Genomic DNA, 16,686 nt, shown 5'->3' with positions numbered 1-16,686 from the left:
GAAAATCAAGTTCAAAAAGCACAAGAACAGCCATGAGAAAGACTGAATGACAATTTCGTATGTATCCACAATTTGAAGATCAAAGGGCTGTCTGATTTTCCTTTAGTAACATCAAGGATTAATTTGGTCTAATCTGTTAAGAACAATACTTTCAGCCACAGTTATATTTTAAGCAATCTTTTCACATGCTGGCAGCAAATGTGTGTCTGCCTCTGTAGATATGATTTTGATAGTAGCAGGGATTTGTGTGTGCCAAGATGAATTTTGAAGCAATCCCCCCCTCAACATACATATTTTATGCAGTGTGGGCAGTGGCTAGGACACCAGGACTCAGGAGCTGGCTCTAGTCTGAGCTCTGTCATTAAACTGCCAAGCGACCAGATACAAGACTATTTTTCTACTTATGGGTGATAGCAATTAGAAAGGGTGAACGCAGAATATCATTTAATGGTTAGGTATTGATATCACCATTTCTAGACCAACCCCTCCTCAGTCCATGACTGGGGCCTACAGGCATTACAAGGTCAGTAAAGGTAACACCATAAAGGTAAATTACAAGGGTATTTATTGCATCAGCTGATACGCACTAGACGTGAGTATGGAAGCAACGTATTTTGGCCAGTAAGTGAGGAAGGAAAAGCTTTGTTTCAAGTAGTTGCGCATATTAAGGACATTATGCAAAGGATTTGATAAATATATCCTCATTTCTGCTTTTATTTTTAATTATCTGGATGACATTTTCATTTGTAACAGATAATGTCTTTAGCATCTGCCTATGGCAACACATGGGCAGCGTTTCAGAGCTGTTCTCAATTGCATTTGGATACGTCAGAGAATTTGTAAGAGCTTCATGTCTCTCCACCTGCCAGGAGAGAGTGGAGTCATGGCACTCTTCCAATGCTAAATACAGTTCCTGGTAGCCAGATTAACTTTCTATAAACCAGAGAGGACTGTCTGCATTACACCCAAGGCTGAGGTAATGTAGGAGATCAGAAGCAGTCTCTGCAGTACTGAGCATCTCGCGTGATTTGATAAAGGCTCAATGTTCAGAAGAAATAGTTGAAAGTAAATATTCTAGAGAAATCTGCCAGGTGGATGATGGAGCAGATTTGCTGGTCCCCAGCCAGTCACCTCAGTCAGAGATTCACTAAGGAGGAGCTGGGGAAGTGAAGCGTGCTAACAAGGTCTCTCGTTTCAGCTTACAAGGAAAAGATGAAGGAGCTGTCCATGCTCTCTCTGATCTGCTCCTGTTTTTACCCTGAACCTCGCAACATGAACATCTATAAATATGATGGTGAGTGACTTTCACTGGAAATCATCCTGCAGGTCAGATAATGTGCTACTGCTGGGAAATGACTCAGTTCACCGTCCCAGTCCATAATGTTAGTCAGTGGATGTTTTGCTGATTTAACAATTCATTTGCTGGCTTTGGCTATTACCTTCTATTGATTGTGTATTACCCGTGATGCTGGCTATTGTTCCTAATAGCAGCTAACTAAACTCTTAAAGCTAGCCCTCTCATACTGAGCTGTACTTTTCCTGCTACCCATTTGAAAATTACAGCTCTTCACAGCTGACATAATTCCCAAGGAAACCAAGAAAAGATGAAGGCATGCTTAAAAAATTAATCAGCTTGGGCACTGCTCGCAGGGGGTGTGAAATGACACAGAACCCCAATAAGCTTCCAAAACTGCTGTACATTTTTATCTTTATGAGATTAAAGTATAATTAAGCTATTACAGATAAAATGGAATGTACTTCTCCTGAGAACAGTTTTCAGCCCATAATCTGCCATTGCGTTTAAAATGCCCAAGGCAAAGATGCTAAATCTTTTGTCTGTACTTCTGATCCTACACTAACGTCTGTGCTGCTTCTCTCCTCAATACCGCTGAGGTATTGAAGGGCTTAGCATTTCTCACTTTATTGTGCAGACATGGAAGTGAAACAAATCAACAAACGTGCCTCGGGCCAGGCCTTTGAACTGATCCTAAAGCCGCCATCTCCGGTCTCAGAAGCACCACGAACTTTAGCTTCTCCAAAGAAGAAAGAACTCTCTCTTGAGGAGATCCAGAAAAAGCTGGAGGCTGCCGAGGAGAGGAGAAAGGTATCTTTCCTTAAAAAAATGCTAGTAATTAGACCTGACTTAGTGTACAGAATAACAGCCAAGTTTCCTGTCCGTTGATGTGTTTTCCATTGCCATCACTGAATCACAGTGGCCTGCATGGACAAAAATTAGTAACATGTTTAAAGAAAAAATGAGTTTATTTTCTTTCAGCAGCTTGCAAACAAACCTCACTGGTTTTGATGATTGGGAAGTATACATCACAAAATACAGATAGCTTTGGACAGGAGGCCCAAGTGGGTTCAAATACACATGCTTACTGTGTGAGTGTAAGTAGTTCATTCAGAGCATCTATAATAGTTGCTGAAAACCAGTGCAATTCTTCTGGTGTCTAAGTTTAAGAGATGGATGTGCAATCTTGACTCCTTGTAGTGCCCATGGAAATTACGCACAAGGCCTGCCTGAGGCAGCTAAAATGTCTTATTTATGCAGTATGGAAGCATGCCAGCCCTGAATAAAGAGCATTCTGGATCACTCACCACACACTTGGATGGAGATGCTAGCATAGCACAGCTGCTAAGGAGAGGCATTTCTAGCAGACAGTCTCAATAGTGCTGGAAGTTGGTCTTGTGGGGTTATCTACAGACTAAGTCTTCCCTTTATGACCTTACCCTTAGTGGTAAAACCCTGTTTCATAATCAATAAGTTTGTCACATAGGGTTTGGAAGGGTTGTTACACCTTCTTCACAAAGGTTAGCACAAATGCAGGGTGCATGCAACAGGAAGTCCACGTTAACTGTTTATTTGGCTTTCATCATGACTGATGTGTTGAAGAGGTCTTTATTTGCTCTAACTCAGAGCTAGCTCAGATTGCCTTTTTTTTTTCCAGAAGATAAAAGGCAAAATTCCAGATCAGGTAAGTCAGAGGATGACAGGCAAAGCCAATGAGACACCATTGCCAGCCTGAATTGCCAGTCTGAAAATTAGCAGTGTTCTGTATGGGCCCAGTGTTTATGCTGTGTTGCACCATTTCAGGAAAGTCATGGCTGTCTGCAATGGCCACAGAAAATTCAAGATGTGGTAATATATTGTCCTGGTTATTCCATGTTTCCTTTTGGTATGGCACAAGAGGAGAGCCACAGAAGCCAGAGAAGCCTCAGGAGCCATAGAAGGACTTTCTGTGTCCTTCAACCACGCAATCAATGTTATTTTGTGGCAAATCTGCCTACACCAGTTAAATTGGAGTTAGAAACCCCTTCCACCTGCTCATGGAGTCCCTGGTAGAGCATATCTAAAAATGAAACAAGCTTAGATGTCTCTAAGCCTTTAATTTATCTCTTAAACAATGTGATTTGTTACTAAAACTGGCATTTACATAATTGTTTCCAGATACAGACAAAAGTGTATACAGAAGTCCAGGGAGGGACAGCAGATATGCCACAGATAGCACCCCAGACCAGGGTTGCTTCCAAGAAACCCAGTGGAGTGTTTATACTGGTGTGTGGTGAGATGTGAATCCATTGGAGTCAGCAGATCTGGATTACTGACAGGTCCTTAAAACCTGGCACTCAGTTTTGATTTGCAGTGAAACCTGACTATTCTGGACCTCACTAATTTGAACAATTCATTTAGGTGAACCCTGAAGTGTTGCCACATTTGCCATTTCTGCTGCCTTGCTAACACAGACTCTCTGCTTCTAATGCACACACATTAGCACTATTGCTTCTTTCAAAGAAATATTTCTGCCAGAATATTCGTTTCAGTAAAAGGACATGACTGTATGTGAAAGGAATATGCATTTGCACTAGCACCTGCCCAGAAGTATGAGCTTTCACACACGCAAATGATGATATGCCCCAAAGACTCGATCCGTGAAGTGCCTCTGTACTGAGTACAAATGCTCAAGTAAAGATATGGACAGAATGAAATGGCAGCAGTTAAGAAGCCTGATATTATACTTAGTGGGAAATATAAATTTAACGTCCCAGAGATTTAATTTCATTTATTTTGTTACTATTCATTTCTTCCTAAAGAAAAACTCATTATGCAGTAAACTGGTAATCAGTGATAGCAATACAGACACCTGCCATTTCTTCCCCTTGGTACTATATTCATTTTGAATGAACATATAACTGAGTTCTTTTAATAGACAAGATCCTCCATATTAGCATTGCAGCAGCAATTGCTGGGAAAGGAACAAAGAACAGAGCGGAAAACTTCATTACCTAACTGTTAAAATCCCTGGTGCTCCCACATCTCAACTATTGCCTTCATTTTTGGCCTGAAAAAGAGTATATTGCAGAGAAGGATAAAAAAGCAATCAGAGGAACAGAACATCTTCCATAAGAAGATAAATTAAATAGTCCACTTTTCAGCTTGGAAAGAGACAACAGATGGAAGATAAGATAGAAGTCTACAAAGTCATGAATGGTAATGAGAAGATGAATAGGAACAATTATATTCTGTTTCACACAATCCAAAGGGAAAGAAACACTCAATGAAATCATCAGACAGCAATTTCAAAACAGAGGGAGGGAATCACCTTTTCATGTATTGTTTAATCAAGCTGTATTTGTTATCACAGGCTATTTAGAGATTATTAAAATATTATTTATTTCAAAAATATAATAGCAAAATTGATAGAGCACTACCTTGTACGAAATGATTATATGAATGCAGCCTCTGGCTCAGAAAATACGTAACTTGGTGACTCCTGAAAGCTAGGGAGCTATATATCTCTCTCTCTCAAGGAAATGACCAGGCAGAGTTGCCCAATTTCATCTACACTCTCCCTAAGCATCTTCCACTTTCTGCTGCTAGACAAACCCGACAGACTTTCTGACATCCAGCATGGCATTTGTTATCATACTTTTCAATCTATGTACAACAGCTGTCAGGCATGACCATTCTAGATTGTGTCCTTCCAGCACAGTTCTAATTAAAATCAAGTATAACTAATGGATGAGAATTGCCTTTTCAGAACAAATACTGATTGATTTCACACTGTTTAGGAATTAGGTTCTGCTCCGTTAATTAGGCAGTGTTCATTAATAAATTTTCAAACTCATGAGAACACATACAGCAATACATGCACTTCCGCAGTCTCCTGCTTATGCTGTTTCCTGTCATCATTCTTGTTGATTCCCTTATAAGCTTTTACAGGGCTCTTTCCTTTTCTGACCCTCTTTCTCTACCTCACTTGACAGTCACTGTAACCTCATACTCTCAGACCAGACCGAGAGTTTCACCTGAGGCATTTTTTCCTTTTGCACCACACAGCGAGACCCATTTGGGCTAGTTACAGATTTGTCCTTTCCATTTATAGAATCCTCTTTAAAACATGTCGTTATAATCCCATTATTTTTTTGGCATATGTGTGCTATATTTTCCCACCTTCGTGGATAATCGGAAAGATCTTTTCATCCTTACCACTTAAGAAATTAGAGCACAGTGACATTGTAAGCAGCAGAAGTTTATTCCTCACAGAACCTTTAACATTTATCAATTTTTATCCATTGGCCTTGAATGTTCAGCTATTATTACACTTGATGTACAGACTTCAAGAGCCATATGTTGAATTATATATCTTTATTGCCCATGTTCAACTTACTAGCATAAAAATGAAACACTAAAGGGACACACATTTCTACTAGACTTTGGATTATGGGAGAGAAATCGTATGTAATTAAATCCTCTTAATGGCTTTCTATTGGGATGAAATTGAATCAGGCTCGTCCCTAGTGCTTAGCGCCACAAAGAATGCAGGAGAACAGTCATAATTTTTAACTTTCATGCTGTTGGATGTAGACTTATAGCTACATGAGTTTTTAATACCATTACTATGAAATGCTGCAAAATAAGCCCCTGGTGCAGCCTAGACTGGGCAAGGCTTGCTGTGCTCCCTGCAGCAGGCAGGCAGCCCAGGGCATCTCTGCCAGCATTGTGGCCGCACTCTGCATTAGGCTTCAGCACCCAACTCGCCACCCCTTTGAGCCAGCCCCACAGCCTGCCCAGAGGCACTTCCTAATACTCTTGATCCGTCTCTCCTTTGGCATTGAAAAAGCCACCCATGCGTTACCGCACAGTACAGCAGGCTGTTGGGGGAAAAGGCTTCCCCAAGGCGGGGAAGATGGCGGAGCTGGGGGACAAATGCCCCCTCCTAGAAATTGTGCGGGACCTACAAAACTGCCGCTCCAGGCAAGAGGAGAGGCAGAGAAGGGATCAGCACCTTCCCTGGCAAAAGTGGAGCTTTCTTTGTTCTTCCAACTCATTCCTATTCCCCTCCTTGGTTTCCTGTAATTTGTAAGCGAGCAGGCTGGGAGGGAGGACGGGCACTGCCCAAGGCATTTGCCTCCTGTCTTGCCCATCTACTCATCTCCCTTTCTGTTACTGTTGGCCCTTGGCTGTGCTTGTGCGGAGAGGGAATACAGCATGAAATGCTTTTCTGTGTAAAGGTCCTAGCAATATGTGTGGAATCAGCACTGGAACCATGTGTTTCTGCCCCGTTTTGATTTACACCATAGTGTTTCCATACATGGTGCTTCACCCCTAATGTTTACAGAAGATAACCAAAACTGCAAGCCACTCCACAGTTCCTCATCCAAAAAGCGTAAGCCTATGGGATATGTGCCCATGGGAAGGTGTTTGCTACCAGCTGGGAGAAGGTTTGGTGTTAGGCACCAGGTTCTGTCTCGGAGCATGTAGAGTCGTGAGCAGAGACAGCATATATCCCAATGCTGGCAAAGCTTCTTTCCACAGTCTACCGTGGGCTTTGCCGTTTTGCAGCAATCATAAGACAAACTGACATTGATCTTCATTAACTTTAAAATGCCAGGCTTCAGACTGCAGCAGATCAAGAAATGCCTCATGAGCAGGTAGGGGAACATCAGGTAGAGGGCTCAGGTGATACCGCTTGCATCCCTCCAACATGCCTTGTTCACCCCCATGGGTCACAACCCTGAGAGCAGCAATTTTCCATGGGTCACAACCCTGAGAGCAGCAATTCCTCAGTGCCAGCTGAGGAAGAGACAGTGAGTTTTCTGGAATCACATTGTGGATGGGCTCTTTATTTTTTTTTTACTCTACTTCATGTTTTTACTAGCCCTGACCCAAAGGTCCCTTGGCAGACTGGACAAAAAAAAAGGATTCTCATCTAAATTCAAGCAAAATTTTGCACCATCTAGTTTCAGTAGAAGCAGGACTTCACCTACAGTTATAGTTCAGATGTCTCTGGCTCTCCTGCCACATGGCCGTTTCACTCCTCTGCTCTGTGACTCCATGGAGCAGGATCATCCCCCTCTTCTTCATGTCTCTTTAGACTGTCATCACTCTGGGAGAGGAACTGCCTCTCCCTGTATATTTGCACACTGCCTGGGACAGTGAGTCCTCACAACAGCCAGAACAGGTGCTAATGTAATACAAATAATAGTATTCCCAGTGAGGAATAGCATGTTATCATACAGAGATTTGAGGAAGCCAGTGCCATGAGCAAGGTCTAACTTGAGTCCATTCCCTTGCTTTTACATGGAAAAATCCCAACCTCAATTACTTCCTCTGAAAACATCACTACTTCAACTCACCATTTCTTTCTGACTAATACCTAGGCTTCACCTTGGCATTTATGTTGCAGTAGGAGCCTTTAATCCTGTCTTCACATTCTGCTCCATTAATACTATCTCTTAAATACACAATACACTGAAGAATACCAAGGTTAATGCAGCTTCTGCTGAACAATTTAATTTTAAAAAATCCAGCCAGTGAATGAATGTGTTACGAAATCAGAGTTCTCATGGCTGGTAGTGTGCCTCATACATCCTAGTAACTAAGATGGTCGGGTGAATGCATTCAAGCTGAAATTCCTAGTTTAAAAGCAGTTGTCTGAGCCCATTTCTTGCTTAAAAGTAATCCTTTAATTTTATCTCTGCATAAATGACTTCAATATTTGGATGTACACATCAAAAATAGATAAATGTGAGAAAATAAAGCACCTGTTACTCAGATAAATAGAATTTTCGTCCTGTGAGTAATAATTAAAAAATATGTCTATCTATCTCCAAAGCCAGTTTCCATAAACAATTTTGCTCATAAAGTGAATGTTTAGTTGTCTGCATCTATCTCTGGCCAGCTAAATATGAGATGTGGATTTCCTTTTGAAACACTAATCTCTGAAAACTGGGGGTGCACATGATCCTTTAGAAATATGACATAGAAGTTTTTAGCACAGTAGTACATTTCTAGGAGCAAAAGTGTCTGTACCAGGAATGTTTTACAACATTTTTATCCTCCACACCTAGCATTAGATGTGCTGTAGCTTCATTGATTAAGCCTTGTTATATTTAAGAAGTCTTCTGAATATTCCCTCTTGAGTATTGTTTCTTCCTTTCTCCACCATTCCATAATTTTCTCTCCTTATTAATCTTCTTTATCTTTCATCCCATTTCCAGCCTTTTTTACTCATTTTCTTACAATAGCTGTACAAGAAGCACTTACCATAAGCCATTTACAAGTGTGTTAGAATATCAACTATCACGGATTTCAAAATATCCTTTCCAGCACTTCAAACAATACAATGTTGAAGATAAACTTGGAATAAAAACTTCCTATGTATGTTGGAATCCTGTGTCAAGACCACGGGAGTCCAAACATAGCAGTTAAAAGCCAACACAAACAACAAAGGGAGTCTGTTAATCCCAGGCCCACTGGGTATCTGGGTCATTCATTTAGCCATTTCTGGATGTGTAGTAGACTTTCGAACAGACAGGGTGGCCAAGTTCTTTTGCCAAATGTGTTGGAAACAGAAAGTTGTTTGACAATCCAGTACAAAAACATACCAACCACCTTCCAAAATTGTCCTAAGGGGATTTCAAAAATGGTCTGAACACCAGGGAAACAGGCAGACTCACAGCTGGGGTACAATGGCATTGGAAGAGGGACGTCAGTTTAAATGAGACTCTGCCCCATGAATGTTTTGTGGCAGGGAGGAGGGTGCCTGTATTTTGAACCAGTCCTGGGTACCTTGAACATTTTGAGTGAGGAAAAGGAATGCCATTTAAGGTATATCATGAAGGAAAATCGCATTGGAGTGTGCAGTCAGTTCCTGAGGCCTGGTTTAGCTTTCATTCAGACTCCTACTGGTGCCAGTGCAATTTGCATTCAGTAAATACTGAATTAGTCTATAAGGATTTTCTTCATTATCATGCATTAGTGGACAAATTACTTTTGAATGCGATGTCTGCCAGCGTAGCCTCCAGAACTGTGTGTACTTTTATATGGAACTCTAATTTTTCACTGTTCTCCTGGATTTATGATAATAAGTAGTTCCAGAAGGCAGTTCTCTTCCAGAAGAGAAGAAAACAAATCCTGAAAAATGGGCAAGTACCCCAAAGTCTCAAAGGCATTTTGCTACCTCCTGTTGAAAGCCAATGTTCTTTTCAAAAATGCTGCTTATAGGCACAGTCCAGATCTTACTTTTTATTATAGCATTTCCATGGGCCCTGGATATGTCCTTGGAAATGTCTGTTATCTGAAAGTGCTTGATTTTATAACACAGTATATATATGTATTTAACGCCATGAAACGTTAGCCATCCAAATTAACAAGTCACTTCTTAAACGTTTCATAGGAAAGGCCATTACAATTAGTATCATAGTATCTTTTCTATTCAAACTCCCAACAGGAAGGGAAATAGATTCTTAGATTATCAAAGTTACTTTTAGATAACTTAAGCAAAGGGTTCACAAAATTCCTATCAGCAACCAAAATTTAATGACAATAACTTTTCCAAAATTAGATGAAAGGTTGCCATTGAACAGTAAATTAAACAGAAAATGCAGAATAACTTCACAAGCACTGGTCAAACTGAGCCACTCAAATTGGTCCAAAAATAGTAAAACAAGATGAAGATGTTCAATTATTTCAGTTTTACATTGCACCAAATCTTTCAAAATAACTTTTTTACATTTTAAAATAGCCTACAGTTAAAGAAATGTTAAATGCTAAGTATCTGGAATCAAGTATTTTGCTTCAAAATAACCTATTTTTATTATATGATTATTAAAATTATTGATGTTTTTGTTAAACTTATGGGGCTTTTATGATTTTTCAATTAGTCTACAAAATTCCTTCTTTGCCCAGCTCTTTTTCCCTTTGGCTCATCCTCCTTCCATTCTCCACCAGTGAAACTCCCTCTTCTCTTGGCTGTGCCTGTCTGGGGACTTTTTGTTCCCATTTGCAACATCTTTTGGCCTGCACAACAGTTATTTTCTCTGAGTCAAAGATCTGAAAAATGCTTGCTCTATTACTCTCTGTTCGGCATAAGCTGTAATGGAGGTAAGAGCAAGGAGGAGCCTTTGTAAGGTACCAACCATTTCAGTAGACCATTCCCATCAGCAAGTGCTCCAGGGATCACAGTTTGAGAAATGAACCCTTAACTGCAACCAGGCCAGAGGTGAAAGCAAATGCATTAAGTAACCAAGACTGATGAAAGTAGTTTTTTCCTCTGATCTCAAGCAAGCCATTACAGGCTTTCAAAGCTAGATATGTTTTACTCCAGTGTCTTGCTGCAAGGTGTTCTGCCTGGCCTTTGCAGCCTTTTCTAGAATCTGCTTAATTTGCCTCATCAGTGCATTTGGCTTTATGTGTATCTTACCTTCGTTAAAATACTTGTTTTCTCCTCCAACTTGGATCTCACTCATGTAAAAGAATTGCAGCCTTTTTCACTCCATTTAAAGCCACACGATATAATTTAATAGGATTCATTATCACTAATTGTAATTATTGGTTAAGCCCTTTAATTTAGGCCTTAAACTAATTTATTTTTATGGATAACAACGCTAACAGTGTATTGTGATCTGCACTGAAATAAACACTTAGTTTCCTGGAGCCATATTTCATTCCCTGTTTTCTGTTTGCTTCTCATGCGCCCTCTAATTTATTTTATCCAGAAGCGATCAATGTTGTTTATCATTTCCAAATAACCCCTCTGTAACATATTGCCTTTTCAATTAGACTTGCCTGGAGGATAGACCCAATGCTGCAACTTCTTTGGCTTCTCTCCTAGTATTAGTGGTTTCGTGTTAGTAATTTGATTTAAAATAAATAACAAAGCTTATGATTCTGAGCAATGAGTTTACAAAGAAGAATAACATAGTATGGCGCATAGGCTGCATCCATTTAATTCCTACTTGCAGTTTTCATCTTCTTGCAAAATTTGAATTTTTAACTAAAAATAGCTTTTTTTTTATTTTCTATAGAATAAAACCCTTTTTTCCCTTCCTAATCAGTGAGATGAAACCAAACATAAATATCATGGGAAAAAAACATTGTCTGAATTGATTCTGTCTGTCCTTCACAACAGTAAACTTCAAAGCCTGTTATTAACTATTCAAGCACATTAAAGGATAGTCCAGCCTAGGTGAAAAATGCACCTCTCCTGTGTCGGCAACTTCCTTTTTAACACTGTTCATACCTTCAGCCCCCAATCCCGTATCTCTACAAATAAAATGCTCATAGCTAAAAGACTGCAGCTGACAGAGGTTGAGCAACCACTGCAGTAACCCAGACAACCCAGGGCAGTAACCATGACAGCATTTCTTGTTAACAGAAGTGCTTCGGATGCTTCTCTGCTGCTGCCTCACACACATACCTCACATTTAGCCAGTGTCTCTAAGCCCCTGTTACTGAAGCTAATCTGGTTTACACAGAGAAGTGATCTTTCCAAACTGTGCATGTAACAACTAAGCAACAAACTTTATGCAGTTTCCAAACTCAGTGAACTGTTGCCCTATGGGATTTTTTTTGCTCCACATGAGTATTTCATTTCAGCTGCATGTCTCTCTGTTTCCAGTCCCAGGAGGCCCAGGTGCTGAAACATCTGGCAGAGAAGAGAGAACATGAGCGAGAAGTGCTTCAAAAGGCTTTGGAGGAGAACAATAACTTCAGCAAAATGGCAGAGGAAAAGCTGATACTGAAAATGGAACAGATCAAAGAAAACCGTGAAGCTAATTTAGCTGCTCTTATTGAACGTCTCCAAGAAAAGGTAACCACACTATCACTCCTCACCCTAGACTAGAAAGGAAAATCTAATCAATATTTTGAAGAGATGTTGTGGGTAGCTCCTATCTTAGTTGCTACAGTTGAGCAATTTTTAAATCAGAGCCCCTGATGCGTATCTAAACCACCACTCACTTTTGAAAAAGACTAAACATCCATAACCACACAATCACAGAATGGTTGAGGTTGGAAGAGGCCTCTGGAGATCATCTGGTCCAACCCCCCTGCTCAAGCAGGGTGACCCAGAGCAGGCTGTCCAGGACCATGTGCAGATGGCTTTTGAATACCTCCAGGGATGGAGACTCCACAACCTCCCTGGGCAACCTGTGCCAGTGCTCGGTCACCCTCACAGTGAAAAAGTGTTTCCTGATGTTCAGAGGGAACCTCCTGTGTTTCAGCGTGTGCCCATTGCCTCTGGTCCTGTCACTGGGCACCACTGAGAAGAGCCTGGCTCTGTCCTCTTTGTACCCTCCTTCAGGTATTTATATAAGATCCCCCCTTTAAGCCCTCCCTTCTCCAGGCTGAACAGTCCCAGTTCTCTCGGCCTTTCCTCATAGGAGAGACTGGGAGATGTTCCAGTTCCTTAATCATCATGGCCCTTCGCTGGACTGTCTCCAGAGAAAGGTTGATTTTCTAGCTTTTAAGAAGTGCTGTGAACAAATGAAGGGTCGCTTGTGTTTAGATTTCGACTTTTAAGAAAAGTCATTGAACAGATCAAACAGTTGTCTTGTGTCTGTAGTTCTTGGTTTCTCAGAGGAGAAAGATGAAAAAATATGGGGAAAAAATATTTCCTGTACATCAAAAGGGTCCTGTTCTTCCATAAGTCTTGCAACTAAAGAGAGTACATTTTCTTCTGGAGATCTTTGGTACAGTCAGAGGAAACAGGTAAATCACAAACCCCACCATGCAGACTAAGTGTGCCTTTCTCCAAAACAACCCTTCCACACAAGAGAGGGAAACATGTGAATAAAGATTTAGAAGTGTTAAGAAAAAATTAATTAGTTCTGCATAAGTGATCACTTGTGTCTCTCAATGATGAACTTTCTAATATGTTAGTGAATTGACTAACAGAAAGAAAATAGCTCTCAGTGGTTTTCAATGAGATCTTCTCCATAAGCACCTCTGCTTCTTTGTCGGAGAAAAAAGTCTTGGGGAGCAGGAAAGAAACAACAGAAACCAAAGGATCATTCTTGATCTTAAGAACTGTACCCAGATTACTTGATGTTTTTGCATTAAATTAGTTTGCAGGCGCATATCCCAAAGCTTATGAAAACAAAGGGAAAAGTCAATTAGCCATCCTTGAGGCCCAAAAGGAAATCAGAAGGACAGCTGAAGCGTCTCTCTGTCCTAGGTTAATGTTAACAGACTGCTAAGCCCCGTTTCCACAGCAATATGATGGCATATATGCATGAAATCCAAAGAAGGCTTCTGAACAAAAATGACAATAATTCATTTGGGAACATTTGTACAGACCAGTAATTAAAAATTGCATGACTACACAGTTTGCCAACACAAAAGTGAACCCTGAATATGCAGAAAAAGAAGAAGTGAGATATCTGGGTCCAAATCTTCAAAAGTTACACAGAACTGTGGACGCCCCGAGGTTTTGGTGTCTAGAAGTTCCTACAATCAAAGATAACTTCTGTATACTGCAGTTAACAGGAGCAAGGAACAAGACCCATATAAAATCTAGCATTCAGAATTATGTATCTTATAAGAAACTGTGATTTACAGAGTCAGTTGATGCAATAAGCCGTCTTGGCCTGTGATCCATAGTCCAACTCAGACAATAAAAAGATAAGTGTTTACTTCAGTGAATTTTTGACTGTAAAAGACCCTCTAATGCATGGAAATACCTAGGGAGCGTCTTAAACTGAAGTCAGCTAGGGATGGATGTTTGCTTCTGTAGTGAGCTTGTGCTTGTCATTTGGTTGTCTGGAGTTTTTTTCAGTGATCAGACACAAGAAATAAAAGTCTGATAGTTTGACAGTTGAAAGGAAAGAGGCATAAACCAAAAACCCTAAAAGCCAGAAGCTGCCAAAAATAATAGTTTTATAAACACCCCAAGTAGAACATTCCTAAATTCGACAGCTGTTGTTCCTGACCACAGGCCCATTTCCACAGAAGTATCTGAATATACAGTGGCTCAAATAAGTCTAAATTAGTTATGACTGCTTTTGTGAAAGGGAAGAAAACATGGCTGAAAGTGGAGAGAAGAGCCTAGTATTGACTTTTGGTAACTGTGTCCCTTCTCCATCACAGCCAGAGAAAGAATGGAGACGACAGCTAGCTTCATCGTTTGGTCTAAGGCGATGTTTGAGATGTTCAGATTGACCCGTCTTGACGGAACTAAATTCTTGGACCTTTATTTATGGTTCCTAAATGCTACAGATAACACAGTAACTAACACTTCTTCTGCATACAGTGTGCAAGGAATTAATTCAAGCCCACTCATCCTTCCCTATATTTAGTTTAACATCTAGGAATTCGAAGGGCAAATGTGAGCACATGGCACATTTTATGCTGCAAGCAGCACCTCTCTATGTGGGCCTTTAAAATGAAACTCTGTGAGGTGCTGAGGATTATAAGGCCATACCAGATAAAAGACCGAGCTCCAGAGCATAAGTAGAATGTAAGCATCGGACATGCCTCAGGCTGGTCTGGTGGGACACCTCTCCTGAGTTGCATCCCTTAAAGACAGTTGTGCTGTGAAACAAGTTTTGCACAAGCATCAAAGGCACAACCTAAATGGGTTGTCACCAGGAGCCTCCCTGGGCAGCAGAATGAGAAAGAGTTTTGATTTTTCCCTTCTTGATGTTTTCCAGGAGAGGCATGCTGCAGAGGTCCGTAGAAACAAGGAGCTCCAGGTGGAACTGTCTGGCTGAAAACAGCAATGGTGGATGTGACCCATCCCCACCATTAGTAAACTCCCCCTGCCTATATTATTATGGATCATGCGATATCAGTATGGGAAATGTATGACATGGTTTAAAAAAAAAAAATCAAGAACTCAATAAAAAACTTTAAAAAAGAAACAAAAATAAAAAAACAATGCGGTCTCTTTGCAGAATGATTTGCTTGATGTTTAAAAAACTTGGATCTTACTTTGTAAATACTTACATTTTTGTTAAAAAATACAAGTATTGCATTATGCAAGTTATTTCATAATCTTACATGTCCTGTAACAGGCTTCTGATGTTGTCTATTTCCACTCAATTGAATTTGCTGGGTCTGTTCATTTGAAGCACCTCACGTCTAATTCCATTCCCTGCGACTTTCATTCCAACCCACCACGAGGTCAGTAGTAGTTCTATGGTGCTAGAGACCAGTCATTGCCTAATAACCTAGACTGCTTTGCCATCAATAAGCTTTGTTAAAACAGTGACTAGATCACAGGTTTTGTGACTTCACGTTCAGCTGTCCAAGACAAAAGCCTCTTAAAATGTAGTTTCTTCAAGTGCAACTTAGACTACAGGACTCTGTAGTGTGCTATATAATTGAGGTTAAATCGCCACGTGCAGTACTTGCTGCTTCTGCTTTTTGAAGTGAGAGGCAACAAATACAGCTGTGCAACAGAATGAAAGCAAGTGGGATCAGTTTGAGGCAAATTTAAGACGCACATTGTAACCATCAAGCTGTGACAAATTCTGATGATGCCAAACAGCCATACAAATGCTAATTGTAAAGTGAGCTTAATTCACCACCTGAAAATTTATTGATGGAGCAACTAAAAGCATCAAGTGGCTTTATCTGTAGATGCCATGACCTATGATACTTATCTGATGCTACCACATTACATGTGTAATAGTACAAGAGGCTACCGAATATTTCATCTGGAACCCATGAGCCAGTTGTTACCTTTTTTTTTGACACTGCTGACTTCCATTCGTCATGAATTTTACTCTTCAGTGTTAGCCAACCCTACCTAGTGACAGACATCTAGGACTAAGAGGGCTGAAGCAGGAGGAATGACTAGACAGGGTGCTTGTGCCAAGTACAGTATCACCAAACCTAACACATCGTCCCCAAAATAGCTGCAGTTTTGAAGTTGTCCCTACCCCCCTGGAGGTTGCTGCCTGCATATTCTACTCTTCATTAGTGCTATTTTCCTGTATGTCATTGTGAGCAAGCTGTGATTAATAAAGAATTGGGGTTCTGTGAACTGAAAAAGGGCTTGTCTCTTCTCTTGCTCCATTACTTTTCTGACATGTGCCCATGTGAGGTGAAAACCTAATGTAGTCCTAAAAGCACGGAAATGAGACTTAAATGAGAACTGTTAATAAACCAAGCCTATTTCTCTGCTAACACAGGACTAACCCCTGCTATGCGTTTTCCAGTGCTTAGGCTGGTTGTTTTTAAAGATTATCATATAAACTGAGCCTATAAATGTGACCTCTAGCACTGGGTTGATTAAAAAAGATAACTAGCTACACACACATGCACATGCACCCCTTAATCCTGACTCAATATTGGGTAAAAAAAGGAATTTGGGGAAAGAAAAATGAATAATGTAGCTCTGGGCACATACATCAATAGCTGCAGCAAGATTCTGGCTGTTAACACACTGATTTTCA

At 40.4% G+C, this 16,686-nt stretch overlaps 1 protein-coding gene across 2 annotated transcripts in view; it reads left to right on the top strand.

Moving 5' to 3' along the window:
- The window catches only part of STMN2 (stathmin 2), a 42,163-nt gene extending 26,992 nt beyond the window's left edge, over positions 1-15,171 (top strand). The window contains exons 1-5 of one of the 2 annotated variants that reach the window (XM_009272388.1): positions 948-976; positions 1,199-1,294; positions 1,932-2,104; positions 11,907-12,098; positions 14,938-15,171. In XM_009272388.1, the coding sequence (XP_009270663.1) occupies positions 1,213-1,294; positions 1,932-2,104; positions 11,907-12,098; positions 14,938-14,997 (507 nt within the window). In that variant the 5' untranslated portion in view covers positions 948-976; positions 1,199-1,212 and the 3' untranslated portion in view covers positions 14,998-15,171. Of the gene's footprint in view, positions 1-947; positions 977-1,198; positions 1,295-1,931; positions 2,105-11,906; positions 12,099-14,937 lie in introns of those variants that run through there. The other variant, XM_009272387.2, reaches the window with a different exon arrangement.
- Positions 15,172-16,686: the final 1,515 nt, after the last annotated feature.

The sequence above is a fragment of the Aptenodytes forsteri genome, unplaced genomic scaffold, assembly GCF_000699145.1.
Source record: "Aptenodytes forsteri isolate BGI_AS27 unplaced genomic scaffold, ASM69914v1 Scaffold206, whole genome shotgun sequence".
NCBI lineage: Eukaryota > Metazoa > Chordata > Aves > Sphenisciformes > Spheniscidae > Aptenodytes > Aptenodytes forsteri.
The sequence above is the reverse complement of the archived record's forward strand: the minus strand, read 5'-3'. Positions and strand labels throughout refer to the sequence as shown.